Source organism: Gorilla gorilla, chromosome X, assembly GCF_029281585.2.
Source record: "Gorilla gorilla gorilla isolate KB3781 chromosome X, NHGRI_mGorGor1-v2.1_pri, whole genome shotgun sequence".
NCBI lineage: Eukaryota > Metazoa > Chordata > Mammalia > Primates > Hominidae > Gorilla > Gorilla gorilla.
The window spans coordinates 32,624,654-32,643,582 of NC_073247.2; the positions used below are offsets into that span (position 1 = coordinate 32,624,654).

The window sequence follows — 18,929 nt, forward strand, 5'->3', positions numbered from 1 at the left end:
AATATAGTAATCCCCCCTTATCTGAGACAGATACTTTCCAAGACCCCCCCAACCCTCGCCCAGTAGATGAGACTGGAGATAGTACTAAACTCCATATATACTATGTTTTTCCTATGCATATATAACTATCATAAGGTTTATTTTATAAAGTAGGCACAGTAAGAGATTAACACCAATAACTAATAGTAAAATAGAACAGTTATAATGATATACTGTAATAAAAGTTATGTGAATGTGGTCTGTCTTTCTCTCAAAGTATCTTATGGTATTGAACTCATGCATGTACTTCCTATGATCTGTCTGATAACCAAGATAGCTAGCAAGTGACTATTGGGTGCATATATACAGGGTGGAGATGCTGGACAAACGAAGGGTGATTCACGTCCCGGGCCAGACAGGTTGGGATGGCATGAAACTTCATCACACTAATCAGAATGGTGTGCAATTTAAAATTTGTGAATCGTTTATTTCTGGAATTTTCCATTTAATATTTTCAGAACACAGTTGCCCATAGGTAACTGAAACTATGGAAAGCAAAATTGTGAATAAGGGGGTACTACTGTACTTCTCTTCCTAGTAATATGTTCATGCTGCCAGGATGCACATAGCCATGTGCGAAGAAATATAATTTTTTAGATAAACCTCCCTTTAAGCAGAAGGTCTCAATCCTATTTCATGGAGAAAAGACCCACGTTTATACTAGGACTCTCTCAACCTTCTACATCTAATCTTTAGATTCTTCTGCATGCCTGCCTATCATTTTAATCTTCTCTCCTCTCATAAGTCTGTCTCATATCTAAGGTGAATCCTTCCATATAGTCTCTGGATCCCATCACCTCCTTTGCCCTCTGAGACACCACTCATGGCTTGCTTTGTCCCTTATTTTCAGTCTCTTCCTTTTTGCTGGATCCTTTCTATTGGTATTTAAACATAGTCAAATCTCTCAGCTTTTCAACAACAACAAAAACAGTAGGAACAGCATTAGCAAGCATATGCATGAAACCCAAACTCCAAACCCTCAGACCCTTCCCTTAACCCTACATCTACTTCTCTCCTATCTTTGCTTTTTCTCCTTCATAGACAAACTCAATTAATTTGTCCAGACTTGCTGTCTTCGCTTCCCATACACTCTTCATCCCACTAGTTTGGCTTCTGTCCCCATCCCTCTTTTTCTTCCAATTTTCTCAGTCTTATTGAATGACGGTGTTTGCCAGTATCTTTCTGAAGCCTAGGAATGAATCTGACTCTCTCTACGTTCCTCACTTTCCCACATAAAATGAATCACCTGTTTCCATTGGTTTGGTCACTAAATCTCTCCTTTGAGTCCACCCACTTCTTTCCCTCCCCATTGCCCCTCCCTAATTTGGGAAGATATAATTTCTTTTTCTCTGTGAACGTGATGGGCCAGCCAATGCATGTTGCTACATGATGAGTCCCTAAAGACTTAGGGCCAGGTGTGGTGGCTCACGCCTGTAATCCCAGCACTTTGGGAGACTGAGGCGGGTGGATCACCTGAGCTCGGAGGTTCGAGACTAGCCTGGGCAATATGGTGAAACCCCATCTCTACTAAAAATACACAAAAATTAGCTGGGCATGGTGGTGCATGTCTGTGATCCCAGCTACTTAGGAGGCTGAGGCAGAAGAATCGCTTGAACCTGGGAGGTGGAGGTTGCAGTGAGCAGTGAGCCAAGATCATGCCACTGCACTCCAGCCTGGGTGACACAGTCAGACTCATTCTCAAAAAAAAAAAAAAAAAAAAAAAAAGACTTAGGCATGCTGATAGGCAAAAGATCTAGTCCCCGGAGATTTCCTTGTCATTTTAACATCCTCCTAATGTGGGTTTTCTGTTTGAAATCGTGACTTACGCATCTCTCAGTTGATTCCCTTTCACTCCCTGGCATTTCTCTCTGATTTTGGGAGGGATCCTCTGTTGTTACTAGAGGCTCTGAGCTCTCCACTGTTATTTTAGCTCTTTGGTCAGGTCCTGGCTCTGGTCCTCATTAGCTGTGTCAGCTTGAGCAGATCATAGACTCCTTGACCCTTAATTTCCTTATCTGTCAAATAAATGGTTTCCCCTGGTCTAGTGGGTCTCAGCCCTGACTGCACATTAGAATTACCTGGGGAACTTTTTCAACCCTCCCAATGCCCAGGCTGGACCTCAGAACAATGACACTAGCATCCCGATGCCCACGCCGCAGGATTTTTTATTTTATTTAGAAATTTTTTGTCAGTATTATTTTTTTTCTCTTTTGAGACTGAGTCTCGCTCTGTCACCCAGACTGGAGTGCAGTGGTGTAATCTCAGCTCACTGCGACCTCTGCCTCCTGAGTTCCAGTGATTCTCCTGCCTCAGCCTCCTGAGTAGCTGGGATTACAGGCGCCTGCTACTACACCCAGCTAATTTTTTGTATTTTTAGTAGAGACGGGGTTTCACCATGTTGGCCAGGCTGGTCTCGAACTCCTGACCTCAAGTAATCCGCCCGCCTCAGCCTCCCAAAGTGCTGGGATTACAGGTGTGAGCCCCTGCGGCCAGCTCTCAGTATTTTTTAAAGTTCCTCCACAGATTCTAATGGGCAGACAAAGTTAAGAACCACCGACTTAATGATTTTTAAAGGACCTTTTGCTCTTTGCTCTTCTAGCAGTTTGTGTTTTATCCCAAGTTGAAGTTTCTCTTCTTTTAATGTTTTTACCAAGTTGGGAAGAAATAGCTGTGAAGCTCCCCCGACCCCCTTCCATCTGCTGTTTGTTCTTATTTACATATGATGGAACCCAGCCCACTGATTTATAGCTCTGGCTCCCTCACAACTGTTATTGAACTGAAAACATAGCTGAAAACTTATTAAACAGAAAAAAATTATTTTGAGCTTCATGCTGACAATTTATTATAGAACCAAGGAAACATTTCAACGTCTTTCCTTCTAGAGTTAATGTTAACAATTGATTTACAACCCCATGCTCTCAAATGAAAAAGTTCATTCTGGGGCCAAACCCAGTGTTTTTTCTTTCTTGGGTGTCCCATTGAGAAAGCCAAAGCATCTCTGCAGGAGAACTGGATTTCGAGGGGTTTGTATCCATGAACAGGCAGGGCCTCCTCACATCGCTGCAGGTGGCCTCTAATGTGACGTGTCAGCAGCTCCTTTCCTCCAGTCCTCTCTTCTGGTCCACAGACACTGGCAGCAAAGCCAGGCACATACATCCTCACTATGGGTGTGGCCTCACTGTTCAAATGCTTTGCAGTAGGTCTTTCAGAAGTCCACCTTTCTGTAGCAGCCCCCTTTAGGCCTACCATTTTATTTTATTATTATTTTTTTAGAGACAAGGTCTCACTCTGTCACCCAGGCTGAAGTATAGTGGTACAATCATAGCTTACTGCAGCCTCAAACTCCTGAGCTCAAGTGATCTTCCTGCCTCAGCCTCCTGAGTAGCTAGGACTACAGGTGCAGGCGCCACCATGCCTGGCCTTTAAAAAATAATTTTGTTTTTATAGAGATGAGGTCTTCTTGTGTTGCTTCGGCCTCCCAAAGTCCTGAGATTATAGGGGTGAGCCACTGCCCCTGGCCTATACCTACCCTTTTAAATTTGAAATAACAAGACTTTTCTGAGCTGCCAAGGAGTAGAGAGGAGAGTAGGAAGATGATATAGAACAGCTGAACATTTAGTTTAACCCACGGAACTAAATTTGGAAAGAACTGGGGTCCTGACATAAGTGTGATTCATATTGGTGAAGTGTCCTTTGGGGTGCTAAGTCTCCCTGCCCGTTTCTCTGTGTTAACAGTTATCTCTTTCAACTGTTCACTTTCTTCTGCAATACCTATCTGAAATGCACAGCCCATGCCTTTGCCTGTCTCTCTCAGTCCTTTATTAAATGATTAAAATTAGTTGGTACCTTGATAAGGATGAACTAGTTTAGTAGCTACAGACAGGTAAGTTATTGGTTTGTCATAATCTATGGTGAATTCCTATCCCTGTATACCCGTATAATTCATTTTATAGCTGGGCCACCACATTATTCTCATGGAAAGAAATGGTTTTTTTTTTTTAAATGTTTTTTATTTTTTGGAGACACGGTCTTGCTTTGTTGCCCAGGCTGGAGTACAGTGGTGCAGTCATGGCTCACTGCAACCTCCACCTCTTGGGCTCAAGCAATCCTCCCACTTCAGCCTCCTGAGTAGCTGGGACTAAGGCATTCGCCTCTACACCCAGCTAATTTTTATATTTTTTGTAGAGATGGGGTTTTGCCATGTTGCCCATGTTGGTCTTGAACTCCTGGGCTCAAGGGATCTGCTCATCTCAGCCTCCCAAAGTCCTGGGATTACAGGCATGAGCTACCATGCCCAGCTAATTTTTATATTTTTGGTAGAGATGGGGTTTCACCATATTGTCCGTGCTGGTCTCGAACTCCTGGGCTCAAGTGATCCACCTGCCTTGGCCTCCCAAATTGTTGGGATTACAGGCATGAGCCACCATGCTGGGCCTGGTTAGTTATCTTTTAGTGGTGGAAAGAAGGGAATTTTCCTGGAAAAAGAAGTGTTGCCAGAGCATGGAGTCAAGCTGAAAGAACCCCTTACTTACCATGTTGAGTAAAGGGTCATTTCTCATGCAAGCCAATTTTGTTCCAGAAAACCTCGACTGAAGCTTCTTGGCTTTGACGTTCCCTCTTTGGGTATTTTCTTGTAGATGGAGGAATTGATTGAGGGCGTTCGCTGGGCCTTTATTGACATGCTAGAGAAAGAAAATGAGTGGATGGATGCAGGAACGAAAAGGAAAGCCAAAGAAAAGGTAAGGATTCCTTTTGATGAAAAAAAAATAAGACTTCTGGTTTAATGGATTTTCATGCTTGACATTGACTGTGTAGTTGGTTTTTATATTGACTGAACTGTTGACTCTGAATGACCCCAGAGTTAGCTGTCTGCTTTTGGATGAATACATAGATTTTTGTTTCACCAGGAGGTAAGAGAAAATAATACCTGAATTTTTCGAACTGCATTTTCAAATACCTTGTAATTCGGCCTTTCCTTTCTCCTAATTGCTGTCTGTAAGAGGCACATGGCTTGCTGCCTGGTGAATTGTGTCATAAACCATCACTGGATATGGCAGAATGCAGAGCAGTGGGAGTCACAGGGAGCAGCTGGAACAAGAGCCCCTAAGACACCAAAACGAAGAAAACCCATATTGGCCACATGTCCTTCTGCTCTGTGCATGATGCATGCAAATATCCTGGGGCAAATCCTTTCCTGTAACCAAGCATATCTCCTTCCCGACCCATCATTTGGCACAAATGACCCAAATAGTGTACTGATAAACTGCAGACCAGTGTTCTACCATTGCTTAGGACTACAGACGTATTTCCTAATAGAAGTGGACACTTGCTGGGCCTTGTAAAATTTTCTGATACTATGCGACACGATAAGGGAACAAAGGAGAAAAGTATTGACAGCCATGCTGTTTAAAAGTAGAAAACGGGCTGGGTGCAGTGGCTCACGCCTGTAATACCAGGACTTTGGGAGGCTGAGGCAGGTGGATCACTTGAGGTCAGGAGTTTGAGATCAGCCTGGCCAACATGGCAAAACCCCATCTCTGCTAAAAATACAAAAAATTAGTCGGGTGTGGTGGCATGCATCTGTAGTCCCAGCTACTCGGGAGGCTGAGGCAGGAGAATCGCTTGAGCCTGGGAGGCGGAGGTTGCAGTGAGTTGAGATCGTGCCACTGCACTCCAGCCTGGGTGACAGAGAGAGACTCCATCTCTGAACAAATGAATGAATGAATGGGACCCATTTTGAATTCCAGAGATTCTGATAGAGCTGGAATTCAAGTGGGTAGAGCACACCTGCTAGACTCTTGATGGATGCTTCTCTGCAGCTGAGCATTTCTTGTATCTAGAGGTACTTTTGAAAGCTTCCTGAGTATAACAATCACCTGGGTTGCCTGGACGCTCTGGCTTTCTGGGCCCCTTCCCAGCAAGGCCTGGGTTAATGGATCATGGATGCAGGCTGAACAGCTGTCACTTTAGCCAGTCTCCGGGTGATTGTTATCACTAGGCAGGTCTGGGGAAACACTGCTTGGAGTCATACTGAGTCATACTGAGCACAAATATTTTTGCCTCAGCATTCTGGGAATGCTTAACCTTGTTGAAATGAGAACACGTAGAGTTTTAGCAAGGATATTTTCTAGTGCTTTAAACTCATGGTACTGGAGATGGATAAACATTGCCATAGATACTTTTGTCAATAGATGTGAAAAGGCTGTTTGTTCAGTGTTTATAATGAAGGAAGAACTGGGATGGTGGGTGGCAAGGCAGCGTTGGAGGAAGACAAAGAGTAGGTTTGATTTTTTGTTTCCCCTTCAAAAATCTGTCAAAGCTGTCCTCAGTCACATAAGGCACAGGCTGATGAAGGCAAGAGCACATGGGCTGTGATGGGAAACTCTCCAGATGGTAGACAACTTTCAACACCAACATATTGTTGTTTTATGAAGGCTTCATTTATTTGCTGAGCTAGCTTGTGGTATGTGGAACAGGATGTGTCTTGCCCTGGGCAGTTGAGCGCTTAGTGTATTAAGGGCTCTTTATCCTCGCCTGACCCCACATGGACCGAAGAGGTGCTTGCATGAATTAGTACAGGACCACCAGGGTGGAGGGTGGGGTGGAGTGTGTGTGTATGTATACGTGTTGGGGGTAATGTGGGGTAACATTCCCCTGGATGCCAGGGGAATGTTCTGGGAAGCGCAGTCAGTTCTTTGAGCAGTGTGGATTGCAGTTGCCTCAGGGAGCTCTTCTGAGTGGCATAAGGGAGTGGGTGCCTCACAGTTGGCCCTTCTCGGCAAGTGGCCCATGGGTCCTTCTTGAAGCAGGACTATTCTCAGTTCTTCTAATATTAGACATGTTCCTGTTTGCCTCCCGAGTTGCTCTCCAGTCTTCTATTTTATTTCAATGAGAGCTGTCAGTTTTTCTTCTAAAAGCGTTCTTTGAACACTCTGCTTTCTTTGAGCTGAGTTCAACCTGCCAGGAACTCTGCTAGTTCCACGACAGGTACAAATATCAAAGGCAAATTGGATCTCACAAAGTTCCCCGACTGTATCTTGCATTTCAGAGTTCAGAGAAGTTTCTTTAACGAAATGCAAGAAAGATGGATGTTGTTGAAGCAATTTCAGCATTTCTTTGAAGTGGGTCCTTTCCTGGACCCCGGAAGACGTAAATTTTTTTTTTTTTTTTCCCTCAAAATTAAATGAACATGCAGTTCTTAAAATGACCTCTGGGTGGAGCTCGTGGTACTCACAAAGAACACTAGCGGCGTTGAAAGCTTTTATGCAGCTTTCTACTCCGGCGTTGTTTTTGAAAAAAAAAAAAAAATTTCTTGCCCTTTTTCTCTGTTGTCCTCGATTTGATTGCCTTTTAATAGTCAACAAGAAAGGAGAGACTTTGCCTAATAATTCCTTGAATCTTAGATGGAAATCTCCCACTATCTTAGGGTTTTGTCTTTCTGATACTGGGTAGCCCCTGCATTAAGAAAGGATTTGCCTGCATTTGAAGTGGAGGTGAATAACTCGCCTGCTCTTCCTGGTATGACTTGGCACTGTTCTTTGGGCATGTGTTGTATGCAGTGTATCACCCAGGCGGAAGATTTCTCATCAATAATAGTGCCCACACTGGGCCAATGCTGAGTCACTTGGCAACCCATTGGGAAAGCTGGAAAAATGTTCTGATCTGTGAAAGGGAGAAGCTTTTCTTTCCCTCACCATGAAGCTCTGGACCGCAGCTAATTACAGAGCCTCCAAAGAAGTGTTAACCTCAGCATTCCATAGTGACCGACCTCCTGAACCGGGCAGGTACAGAAAGCTGCAGTGTTCTGAGGCCTAATACCTTGGCTTTTGTAGCAATGACCTCGTCTCAAAATGGAAGTGTGTGGATGTGGCTTTGTTGTACTCTTTGCTAGGGGTGTTCACTGTAAAAGATAAATGAGGATGCCTCTGCTCCCGTGAAGGGTAAATTTGTTTTCTCTGTCTCCCTGCCTTTTCCTGCTCATCTCTTAAGAGGTCACGAGTAGTTTTTGTATTGTGAAACTGGTGGTGTAGGTTTCAAGTGGAAATTTAGTATTGTGAAATAAGCACCGCTTTTTGTTTAGGATTCTCTGTTCCCTGCAAGCATGTGCTCTTATTGTAAATAAGCAGCAAAGGACGGCATCTGTTATTTTTCTGGTGACCACAGCTGTTGAATGAGTGTCAGGTGATAAAATAATGATTTTAGGGGTGTCTTCTGGAGGATTTGTCCTTGCCAGAGTAGAAGAGGAGGATCTCAAGGTCGCTACATCAGGATTCTGACTGAGACCTGGCAGGAGAGCATCAGATCAGGAGGAGCAACTTCCTGAGCTTGGCTTATCTCGAGCTGGATTTGACTATATAGCCAAAAGCTGGATCCCTTCGGAATTATTTGTTTGTTTGTGCTCTTTGCCCCTGGGACCTAAGTTTGTCAGGTCACATCCAAAGAAAAATAGCAGGATGGGACTCACAGGGAGGTGGCATCCTAATGATGCTCTGAGGGAGTGGCCTTAACCTTGGCCACAGCAGGTGCAGAGAAGTCGGCTGAATGGTCCTAAGTTTATTGGCATGTGACCCCCACACACAGGCTTTGAGTGAGGTGGTGAGAGTTTTCTTGCAGAGGGCAAAACAGAGGTGTAGCCCACTTCTTTCGCTTTGTCTCTAAGCTCTACCAGGCCTAGGTACTGGATTTCTCCCAGGATGCGGTCAGGGCCCTGCTTATATCCGGAGCCTGGTGGTTCTCAAGGTGTGGTTCCAGACCAGTAGCAGCAGTGGTCCCTGGGAACTCATTAGAGATGCAAATTTTCACATCCCCACCTGCTGAGCTCTGGGAGTAGGGCTCAGTGCCTTGTGTTTTACCTGGTGATTCTGCTGCATGAAAAAGGTTGGGAACCCCTGTCTTGTCCTTACCACTTCACAGCACACCTGCCTGACTTCCAACTGCAGCCTCCTGCATTTTGGCCAAGAGCATTCTCTCCCTGCTACAGCCTGCTTTGCTACTCATAAAGAGGGCCCAAAGGACGGGGAATGACCGCACCTTCCTCAGAAGTCCTCACCCAACAGTTGATGGGAGTTGCTGTGTGTGGCCCCCGCTCCCTCATCCCTCTAGTGCGTGTTCCACATGGGCTCTGGGAGCTTTTCCAATGGGCTAGAGCTATTATACTAGCTAAGATACTCGTTGCTGACTGCCTTTCTTTCTCTACATATTTCCTCTTTCTCCTACCCGTGTTTCTTTTGCTGCCCAAATGAACTGCTCGCACTTGAATCCTTGTCTTAGAGTCTGTTTCTGGGGGATTCCCAACTAGGACACAGCCCCTGGGGGTATACGCTTTCCCAGTGCTTCCTTGCCTGTAAGGCAACAGCACATTTCACCAAGTCTGGTTGCTAGCACTGCTTCAGCAGACTCCATGCCACAAACATTTCTAGCACACCAACAGCATGCCAGGTGCTGAGCCAGGATTCGGACTCAGAGATGAGCAGCCACAGTCCCTTTTCTGCGGGGGCCTTCAGGCTCCTAGGAGAGAACAGGAGGCCATGGATGCAGGGCAGACCAGGAGAAGTGTTAGGTAATGTGATGGAGATGAAAGGGGTCCTGGGAGTCTAGGGGAGGAGGCTTTGACGGAGCTCAAACATGACATGTGAGGGTGCCTTACTTGGGAAGTGCCTACTCTGCCCCTTTCTCTCTTCCTCTGTGGTGTTCCCACACCCTGTCTTGCAGCCTTGTGGCAAGTCTTCCTCTTCCTTCCTTACTAATCCCAACTCTGCATCTGGCTGTCACTTCCCCTTGATACCTTCACTCCTGCTTCACCTCACTGTGCATTTTAAATTGTTTCGTAGGAGAAAAGAAACAGAAGGGCTTTCATCAAACTGTCTCCTGCCCTTTCCAGTTACAGATTCCAGCACATTTGCATAACCGCTCAAGAATGCAGTCACCCTGCGTCTGGCATCCACTCCAGGGCTCACCAGGGACAGTGACTGGTAGACCAGCATGGAAACCGCGGGCTGTGGCTCCCTCCCATGTGCCACCTTCCTGAGCTTGTCCCTTCTCTTTGGCTCCATGTCTCTCTCACACACATGCAGGCCAAGATGGCGGCCTTCATACTTGTATCTCTTTCCTCTCACTGGCCTCAACAGGAAGTATGGTATAGAGGTCAGGAGTATAGACAGGTGAGAGACTGCCTAGTTTCCAAGCCAACTTCTACACCTTATTGACTGTATGACCCTTTGGAAATTACTTAACTTCTTCCACCCTCAGTTTTCACATCCATAAACTGGGGAGATTGGTCCCTGTCTCAGAAGATTTGTTATGAGGATTAAAAGAGCCACTATGCCTAAAGTACTTATAAGAATGCCTGGAGCATGAGAAAGGCTCCCCAAGTTGTCAGCCGTTTGGTCCAAACTGCTGTGCCTCTGGGAGGGGAGGCTTTGGCTGGACCAGACGGTGAGAGGAGGGATATTTGTGAGCAGCCCCTGCTGAGAGGGTGTTGGAGGGGATGCATTTCTTTTCTCTGGATTTTGGATTTTGTGGTTTTGAACAAATTCAGTACTGTCGTTGTGATATATATTTTAAACACAAAAGTAAATATCTGGTATAAGTGGGAGTTTGATGCATATATTTATTTATTTTTTCGAGTTAAAGTCTCGCTCTGTTGCCCAGGCTGGAGTGCAGTGTTACAATCATAGCTCACTGCAGCCTGAAACTCCTGGGCTCAAGCGATCCACCCACCTTAGCCTCCTGAGTATCTGGAACTATAGGTGTGTGCCCCCACCCACCTTAGCCTCCTGAGTACCTGGAACTATAGGTGTGTGCCCCCACATCCAGCTGAGTGGTTTTCTTAATTTTTTGTTTTTTTTGGTAGAGATGGGATCTCACTGTGTTGCCCAGGCTGGTCTCAAACTCTTGGCCTCAACCGATCCGCCAGCTACAGCCTCCCAAAATGCTGGGATTACAGTGTGAGCCACTGCCACACCCAGCCAACATATATTTATTAAAGGCATAGTACATGTGATATCTTACCGGCGTGATTTTCCATGCTCTAGAGCCTCATGTAAATGTCATTTAGGGGGATGCTTTAGGTCATTCATTCTCACACTTGAGCATGCATCAGTGCCATCTGAAGGGCTTGTTAAAACCCCAATTGCCGGCCCCACCCCTAGAATTTCTGATTCAGTAGAGCTGAGGTGGAGCCTGGATATTTGCATTTCTGACAAGTTCTCAGGCAATTCTGATGCTGCTGGTCTGGGACCTGTGCTTTGAGAGCTCTAGGTGATTACAAGTGAAAATTTCCTTATGCCAAGCCTGTGTTAATAGAAGGGTATAATGTTCATTAAGTGATTGTCTTACCTCTTACTGGAGTCCCCTTTTCACCATTTCTCGCAGGTGGGTCCCCTGAGTGAGTACTAGGACACCCAGAACCCAGCCAGGCCACCTACTCTACTGTTGCTGTCTCTGCTAAAGAGCCCTTCTTGAGAGAGATCCAAAGGCTCTTTCTTGGTCATTTCTGCTCCTTGACTCCACATCTGTCCCCAGGAACTACCCAGGTTAAGTCTTCCACATAAAAGCCCTTCCAACGTTTGAAGATGTTTAAATGTTTTTCTTTTTTCTTTATTTTATTTTATTTATTTATTTTTTTCGAGACAGAGTCTTGCTCTGTGGCCCAGACTAGAGTGCAGTGGTGCAATCTTGGCTCACTGCAACCCCTGCCTCCCGGGTTCAAGCGATTCTCCTGTCTCAGCCTCCCGAGTAGCTGGGACCACAGGCACGCGCCACCATGCCCGGCTAATTTTTGTATTTTTAGTAGAGATGGGGTTTTGCTATGTTGGCTGGGCTGGTCTTGAGTTCCTGACCTCAAGTGATCCGCCTGCCTCAGCCTCCCAAAGTGCTGGGATTACAGGCATGAGCCACCGTGCCTGGCTGTTTTTTCTATTTCAAATAAAACACCTTTAGTGTTTCTCACATTAAATGAACCAACATTACAGTCAGACTGGATGTTCTAAATGCTTCACAAATATTAGCTCTCTCAATGCCATAATATCCGTATGAGGTAGGTACTTTTTTTTTTTTTAATACAGATGAGGAAACTGAAGCACAGAGAGTATGACCACACTTACCCAAGGTCACACAGCTAGTAGGTAGAAGAGCTGGGATTCCCTCCCTAGAGGTCTGGTTTCACAGTCTGTGCTTTTATCCGCAATGCCAGTGGGTCTCAAAGTGTGGTCCCCAGTCCGGAAGCATCGCCATCACTCAGGACTAGCTAAAAATGCAGATTCTTGGCTCTATCCCACATCTATAGAATCAGCAACTCTGGGAGAGGCCCTAGGCATCTGTACTTTAGTAAGTCCTGCTGGTGATTCTGATGCAGCCCAAGTATGAGAACCATTGCTCTAAGGTGTGGTTCTGATGCCTCATCCTGCTGGCTGCTCTCCAGTTTTCAATATCTGTTTTAGAAGCTTCAGTTCAAGGCTGTGCACAATATTCTAGGTATAGTGTAACTCACACAGCACAATGGGAATATTATTACTGCCTTTGTCTTGCATACAAATTATATTAAGAAATCCAAAGTTTACATTATGGCTATCTTTTCCCCTCAGCCATTCACTGTTGGCTCATAACGAATTTCTAGTCAGTTAATTTCTAGGTCTTTTTTTCCCCCCTCACAGGAACTGTTGTTAAGCCCTGTTGCTCCAGTCCTAAACTTGGCATTAAAAAACAAACAAAAAAAAACCCTCATCCCAGAACTTCACATTTATTCTTATTAAAATCCATTTAGTTGTTTTGGTTCATGGCTCTGGCTTTCAAAAAATATATTTCTGGACCTCCTACATGTTTATTATTGTTTTAAAAATCTATGCTCATTTTAAAAATCTGGAAAATAAAGCACAACAGTAGAAAGACAAAAAAAAATTCTAGTTCCATCATCTAAGCATAACTGCTGCTAACATTTTGATGTATCACTTTGACTTTTTTCCCATACATAGGCTTCGAAAGGCATTCTTGAACAATGATGTTTATAAAAATTTGAGTTCTTTTTTCTCTTAACATTTATTATAAGCATTTCTTGTATTATTGCATATTCTTTATGCAAGAATATTCACTATTGGCTGGGCACAGTGGCCCACACTTGTAATCCCAGCACTTTGGGAGGCCGAGGCGGGTGGATCACTATAGAGGTCAGGAGTTTGAGACCAGCCTGGCCAACATGGTGAAACCCTGTCTCTACTAAAAATACAAAAAACTTAGCCAGGTGTGGTGGCAGGCGCCTGTAATCCCAGCTACTTGGGAGGCTGAAGCAGGAGAATCGCTTGAACCCGGAAGGCGGAGGTTGCAGTGAGCCGAGATTACGCCGCTGCACTCCAGCCTGGGCGACAGAGTGAGATTCTATCTCACACACACACAAAAAAGAATATTCACTACTGTGACATATTCTTCTAGTGGTGGCACAGGAGATACTACTTAAACATTTCTCTATAATTGCATATTTAGGTTGTGCTGTTATAGTTATTACTATGATACACATCTTTTGCATAATGCCTTCTCCCTAAATGTAGGACTAATTCCTTAGAATGGCATCTCAGACACCCTTTGAAAAGGTCAACTCTTTCCTTCAGTATATCAGCTACTGTTTCTATATCGTTCATAACTTGATAAGTTTGTTTTTTAGTTTTATTATTTTGGGGTTATTATGAATGGACATGCTCAAAAAAAGGGAATTGGAATCAGCCAATTTGTTCATCCTTTGGCGATGCCCTTCCAGATTTATCTATTGAACAAAAATATTCTGGGAGAAACTTCTAAGTGGTGAGTCTTTTGTTAGGTGCCAGTCAATTCACTAACTAATAGATTTTTGGTCTAGTTGTTCTACTTTGGACAAACTCCATGGACCTATGATTTAAATTCTCCCTTTTGCCTGCAAGGAGACCTTGAGATATTTAGCAATGCGTTGATATCATCCAGTTATACTGTATTTAGGGCATTCTTTAATTTACCAATGTATTGTTCTGTTTAAAATGTGGAAACCTGAGGAAATGAACAAAGCTTCACTGGGTTCTCATTTTTCTGAAGTTCCATGTTACCTAAGTGCAGATTATATCATTCTGTGAAAACAGCCAGCTGTTCAGACAACCAAATCAGAAATCTCAGTCTTTCCTCTTAGCCAACTTCTAAGCACAAATCCTGTTGCTTCTTTCTGCCAGCTCTCAAATTTATACCATTTCTGTTTTAGTTATTCCCCTCCCTTAGTTTCTCATCCTTAAACATTTTTTTTTAATTGAGGTAAAATTCACCTAACATAAAAGTAACCATTTTAAAGTGAACAATTCTCAATTAGATAGAAGAAATAAGCTCTAATGCTCAATAGCAGATTATAGTGACTACAGTTAGCAACAGTATATTGTATATTCCAAAGCGGCTAGAAGAAAGGACTTGAAATGTTACCAACACATAGAAATAATGAATATTCACAGTGATGGGCACTCCAAATACCCTGACTTGATCATTACACATTCTATGCAGGTAAAAACTACTCACATGTACCCATAAATATGTACAAATATTATGCATCAATAAAAGAAAAAAATGAAGTGAGCAATTCAGTGGCACTTAGAACATTCACAGTGTTGTGTGATCACCACCTCTATCCAGTTCCAAAACATTTTTGTCACTCCCAAAGGACACTTTGTACCCATTAAGCAGTCACTCTCCATTCCCCACTCCCCCAGCCCCTGACAACTACCAATCTGCTTTTTGTTTCTATGGATTCATGTATTTTGGATATTTCCTGTAAATGAGATCATGCACCAATGCGATTTTTGTGACTGGCTTCTTTCACTTAGCCTTATGTTTTCGAGACTCATCCACTTCGTAGCATGTATCTTCTCATTCTGTTTAATCGGCGTCCCCATTGATAGTCTTGGAAAAAGAATAGCAAAATAAACCCTTGTAGCATTTCTGATAGTGAGATCTTTCCTGTCTTCTCTGAACTTTTTGCAGTAGCATCGTAGTGTTTATTCATAGCTGAAAAACTATCCCCCAGCTATATATTACTGAATTGAAGCAACCCCTGTAGGGAAAGAAGTAAGTCTGACTACTTTATTTTTGTATTTTCAGAACCTAATGTGGATCTGACACTCCATTCTTTGACCACTGGGCAGACCTTAGTAAGAACCATGGCTTTACCAAACACTAGCTATGGGACCTCAGGCAAGATGGACAGTTTTGGGGGACTCAGTTTCCTCACTCATGAAATGAAGACAAATAACTTTTGTCCCTATTTTTACTGAGTGGAACAATTAATATATGTGCAGTGGCTAGCACAGAATAAGTGCTCAGTATTAGTAAGATGACATGTTCATTTTTTTCCCCAAGTTTCCTCTTACTGCCTCCCTCACTAAATAACATGCTCCATTATAGTGTCTTAAAATTGGGAATGAAAAAGTGATGCCAATTACATAATTACATTGTTTTCTTTGGGGCAGAGGTACAAAATAGAATTTTATTAAACTTTGCCTCTAATATTTAAAAATATTTTTATGGGAATTTAAAAATGTACACAAAAATGTACATAACTAATCTCCATATACTTATCACCCAGACTCAACAGTTAGTAATATTTTATCATGCTGATTTCATCTACTCCCCTACTTGTTTTTATGCTTGAGAATTTTAAAGCTAATTCCATCTATGAAATCATTTTACTGTGATTCCATCTCTGACACCATTTTACTATAAATATTTCATTATGTATCTCCAACATATAAGGAATTTTAAAAACCTAACTATAATACCATTAACATACTCGACAATATTAACATTAATTCCTTATTAGTCTCCTGTCTGTGTGCAGTTTTCTATAATTATCTCAAAATTGTTTGCTTTTTTTTTTTGAAAAAAAAATGGTTGATTTGAATCAGTATCCAGACGAGGTCTGCATACTGCAGTTAATAGGTACATCTTTTGAAGCTTTTTAAATTTTAAGAGTACCCCGTCTCCATCCATGAAATTTATTTATGAAATAAATTGAGTCATTTGTCTGGTAGAATTTTTAACAATCTTGTTTTGCTAGTTATTTCTTAATGTTGTCTTTTAACATGTTGTTCTGTCTCTTACATTTTCTGTAATTGGTTCTATCTAGAGGTTTGATTAGATCCAGGTTCAATTTTCTTTGGATAAGAAGACTTCATAGGCAGTGCTGTGAGCTTCCTGTTGCATCTATCAAGAGGCTCACAATGCCACGTTGTCCCACTTCCAAAGTGAAGGGCGATCCGTGTGTTCAGGTGTTGTCAGCCTGCTCCTTTCATTTGAACTTTCTTACCATTCCTCATGCAGCTGTCCTGTTTCTTGGCTGTACATTAGAATCACCTGGGAAGCTTTTTAAAAATCCTGAGGCTCAGGCCACACCCCATATGAAGATCAGACTCTCTGGGAGTGGGACACAGGCATTTTCTAAAGTTACCCAGGAGGGGCCCGGCGCAGAGGCTTACGCCTGTAAACGCATCACTTTGGGAGGCCGAGGTGGGTAGATCACTTGAGGTCAGGAGTTTGAGACCAGACCAGCCTGGCCGACATGGTGAAACCCCATCTCTACTAAAAGTACAAAAATTAGCCAGGCATGGTGGCATGCACCTGTAATCCCAGCTACTTGGGAGGCTAAGACAGGAGAATTCCTCGAATCCAGGAGGTGGAGGTTGCAGTGAGCCAAGATCATGCCACTGCACTCCAGCCTGGGTGATAGAGCAAGACTCTGTCTCAAAAAAAAAAAAAAAAAAGTTACCCGGGAGATACAAATGTGCAGCCAGGGTTGAAACCACTGACTTAATTGTTTCAGTGGCCATTGATAATATTTCATTGATTCATGATTCCATTCGGTGTTGCAATGTTTGATTTTCAAATTCTATCATTCTTTTTGCATTTATTAGCTAGGCTCTTTTTATAAAAAAGGATTTTCCCTCATCAACCACTTGATTACTCTGACATATAGTTTATACAGGAAAGACAGCATAAATGGCTGTCTTTCTCTTGATTAATTTTCACAAGTTGGTGCCCTAAGCACTTCCAGAGGTGCCAAAATAGTTTTCTTTTTAGTATCACCAACTTAGGGAATCTTATGTATTTGATGTGTTTAAATGTATTATGATCATCATTCACTGAAGCTCAGATTGTCCCATCTTGGCCAATGTGGGGCTCTTCCTTTAGTGAATTTTGACATGACCCTAGTTGTTTTTGAAAGCATCTTTGCCTCCTGGCACAAGATATTCTCTTTAATGTTTAACCTCTGTTTAATCATAAGCTGTTTTGAACAATTTGTAAATCAGTGCCTAAATTAGTTCTCCCACCAATGAACAGTATATTGATTTTTTTCTGGTAGGGAAAGGGTAGCACCTTACTAACTTGAAATACAGCATTTTATTAATGAGCAAATTTGCAGAAATATCTGTTAGAGACTGATGTAAATTATCTTTTGTAAGGGGCAGTAGCTTATATCAACAGAAACACACGTAATATATACTCCATGGTTTTTGAAAACCTCTGCAATGTTGCATTTTCAGTGTTGATCATCAAGAATACAAATATGTATATAACCATGTCATACATTTTAAAAACAAATAATGCTAGTGTTGAGGAATATAACTATTTTCAAATTTGTGGAACAGTGGGACTATATTAAAAGATGAGTCTGGGTGTGGTGGCTCACATCTGTAATCTCAGCACTTTGGGAGGCTGAGGCAGGCGGATCACTTGAGGCCAGAAGTTTGAGACCAGCCTGGCCAAAGTGGCGAAATCCCATCTCTACTAAAAATACAAAAATTAGTTGGACGTGTTGGCACGCACCTGTAATCCCAGCTATTTGGGAGGCTGAGGCAGGAGAATCGCTTGAACCCAGGAGGCGGAGGTTGCAGTGAGCCGAGATTGTGCCACTGCACTCCAGCCTGGGCAACAGAGTGAGACTCTGTCTCCAAAAAATAAATAAATAAAATATAATTAATTAATTAATTAAAAAAATAAAAGACGAAACTTGGAATAGTAAATACTTAAAAATTCTAACCATATCAACAAGTAGTGATAGTTTAAACATGTACTGTAAAAGTGTTTGGTTTTTAAGGGTATGTAAGAGACTGGTTGTCTGTGGGACTTTGAAAGCAGTTGGGAAATGCCACAATAGCCTCAGGATAAAATTCTAGAGACCCAAAGCAGAGAGATGCCTCTTAAGAATTATGGAGGATATTTATTACTTTTATTCATGGGATGGGTGGTGGTGATTTAATGCCTGTGTCTTGTTTCTTTTGTTTTTTTTTGTTATCCAAATTATATGAGGAATTCACTTAAAAATATATGTTTAGTTTGGTTTAATAAAAATAATCAGTTTTGATGTATTGACTTTTAATTTCATGGGGGAAAGAGTCCATTAGGAATGTTCAGGTTTTCTGTGTATATTTTGTGTTGCTCATTCTCTTTGGCCCAAGATGAAACTAATAGCCACAATGTGTCTGCTTTGGTGCTATCTCTAGGGTTGTGTCTGCTGCTGCCAGCTGCACCCTTGTTATCTGGCTGCTGGTCCTGCTCAGTCAGTTGTACAGGAATGTCAGTTCCATTAATAACCCCAGGGCCGGACAGGCAGATAGTGGAAAATGGGTGAAGAGAGAGAAATTGTATTTAACCCAGTGTTCTGAGTTGTCATTTTTGAGACCCTAGCATAGCTGGGTAAAGGCAAGCAGAGGGCATGACAGCAAATCTATTTCTGACAGAATCTCGTATACAAACTGGAGAAACAGCCTGATACCAAGAGAAGAAAGGGTGAAATATACTGGGAAAAGAGGGAAAGATTTGGGGTTGGAAAAGTCAGAGGAAACAATGTTAGGAGGAATTAACATGATCAAGTATTCTGATAGAGGTGCTGACAA

At 42.7% G+C, this 18,929-nt stretch overlaps 1 protein-coding gene across 1 annotated transcript in view; it reads left to right on the forward strand.

The window, feature by feature from the left end:
* Nucleotides 1–18,929, forward strand: part of PHEX (phosphate regulating endopeptidase X-linked) — a 215,255-nt gene that overhangs the window by 95,869 nt on the left and 100,457 nt on the right. Inside the window, exon 12 of the mRNA XM_031006124.3 lies at nt 4,677–4,778. Coding sequence (XP_030861984.1) covers nt 4,677–4,778 — 102 coding nt within the window. The remainder of the gene's footprint in view (nt 1–4,676; nt 4,779–18,929) is intronic.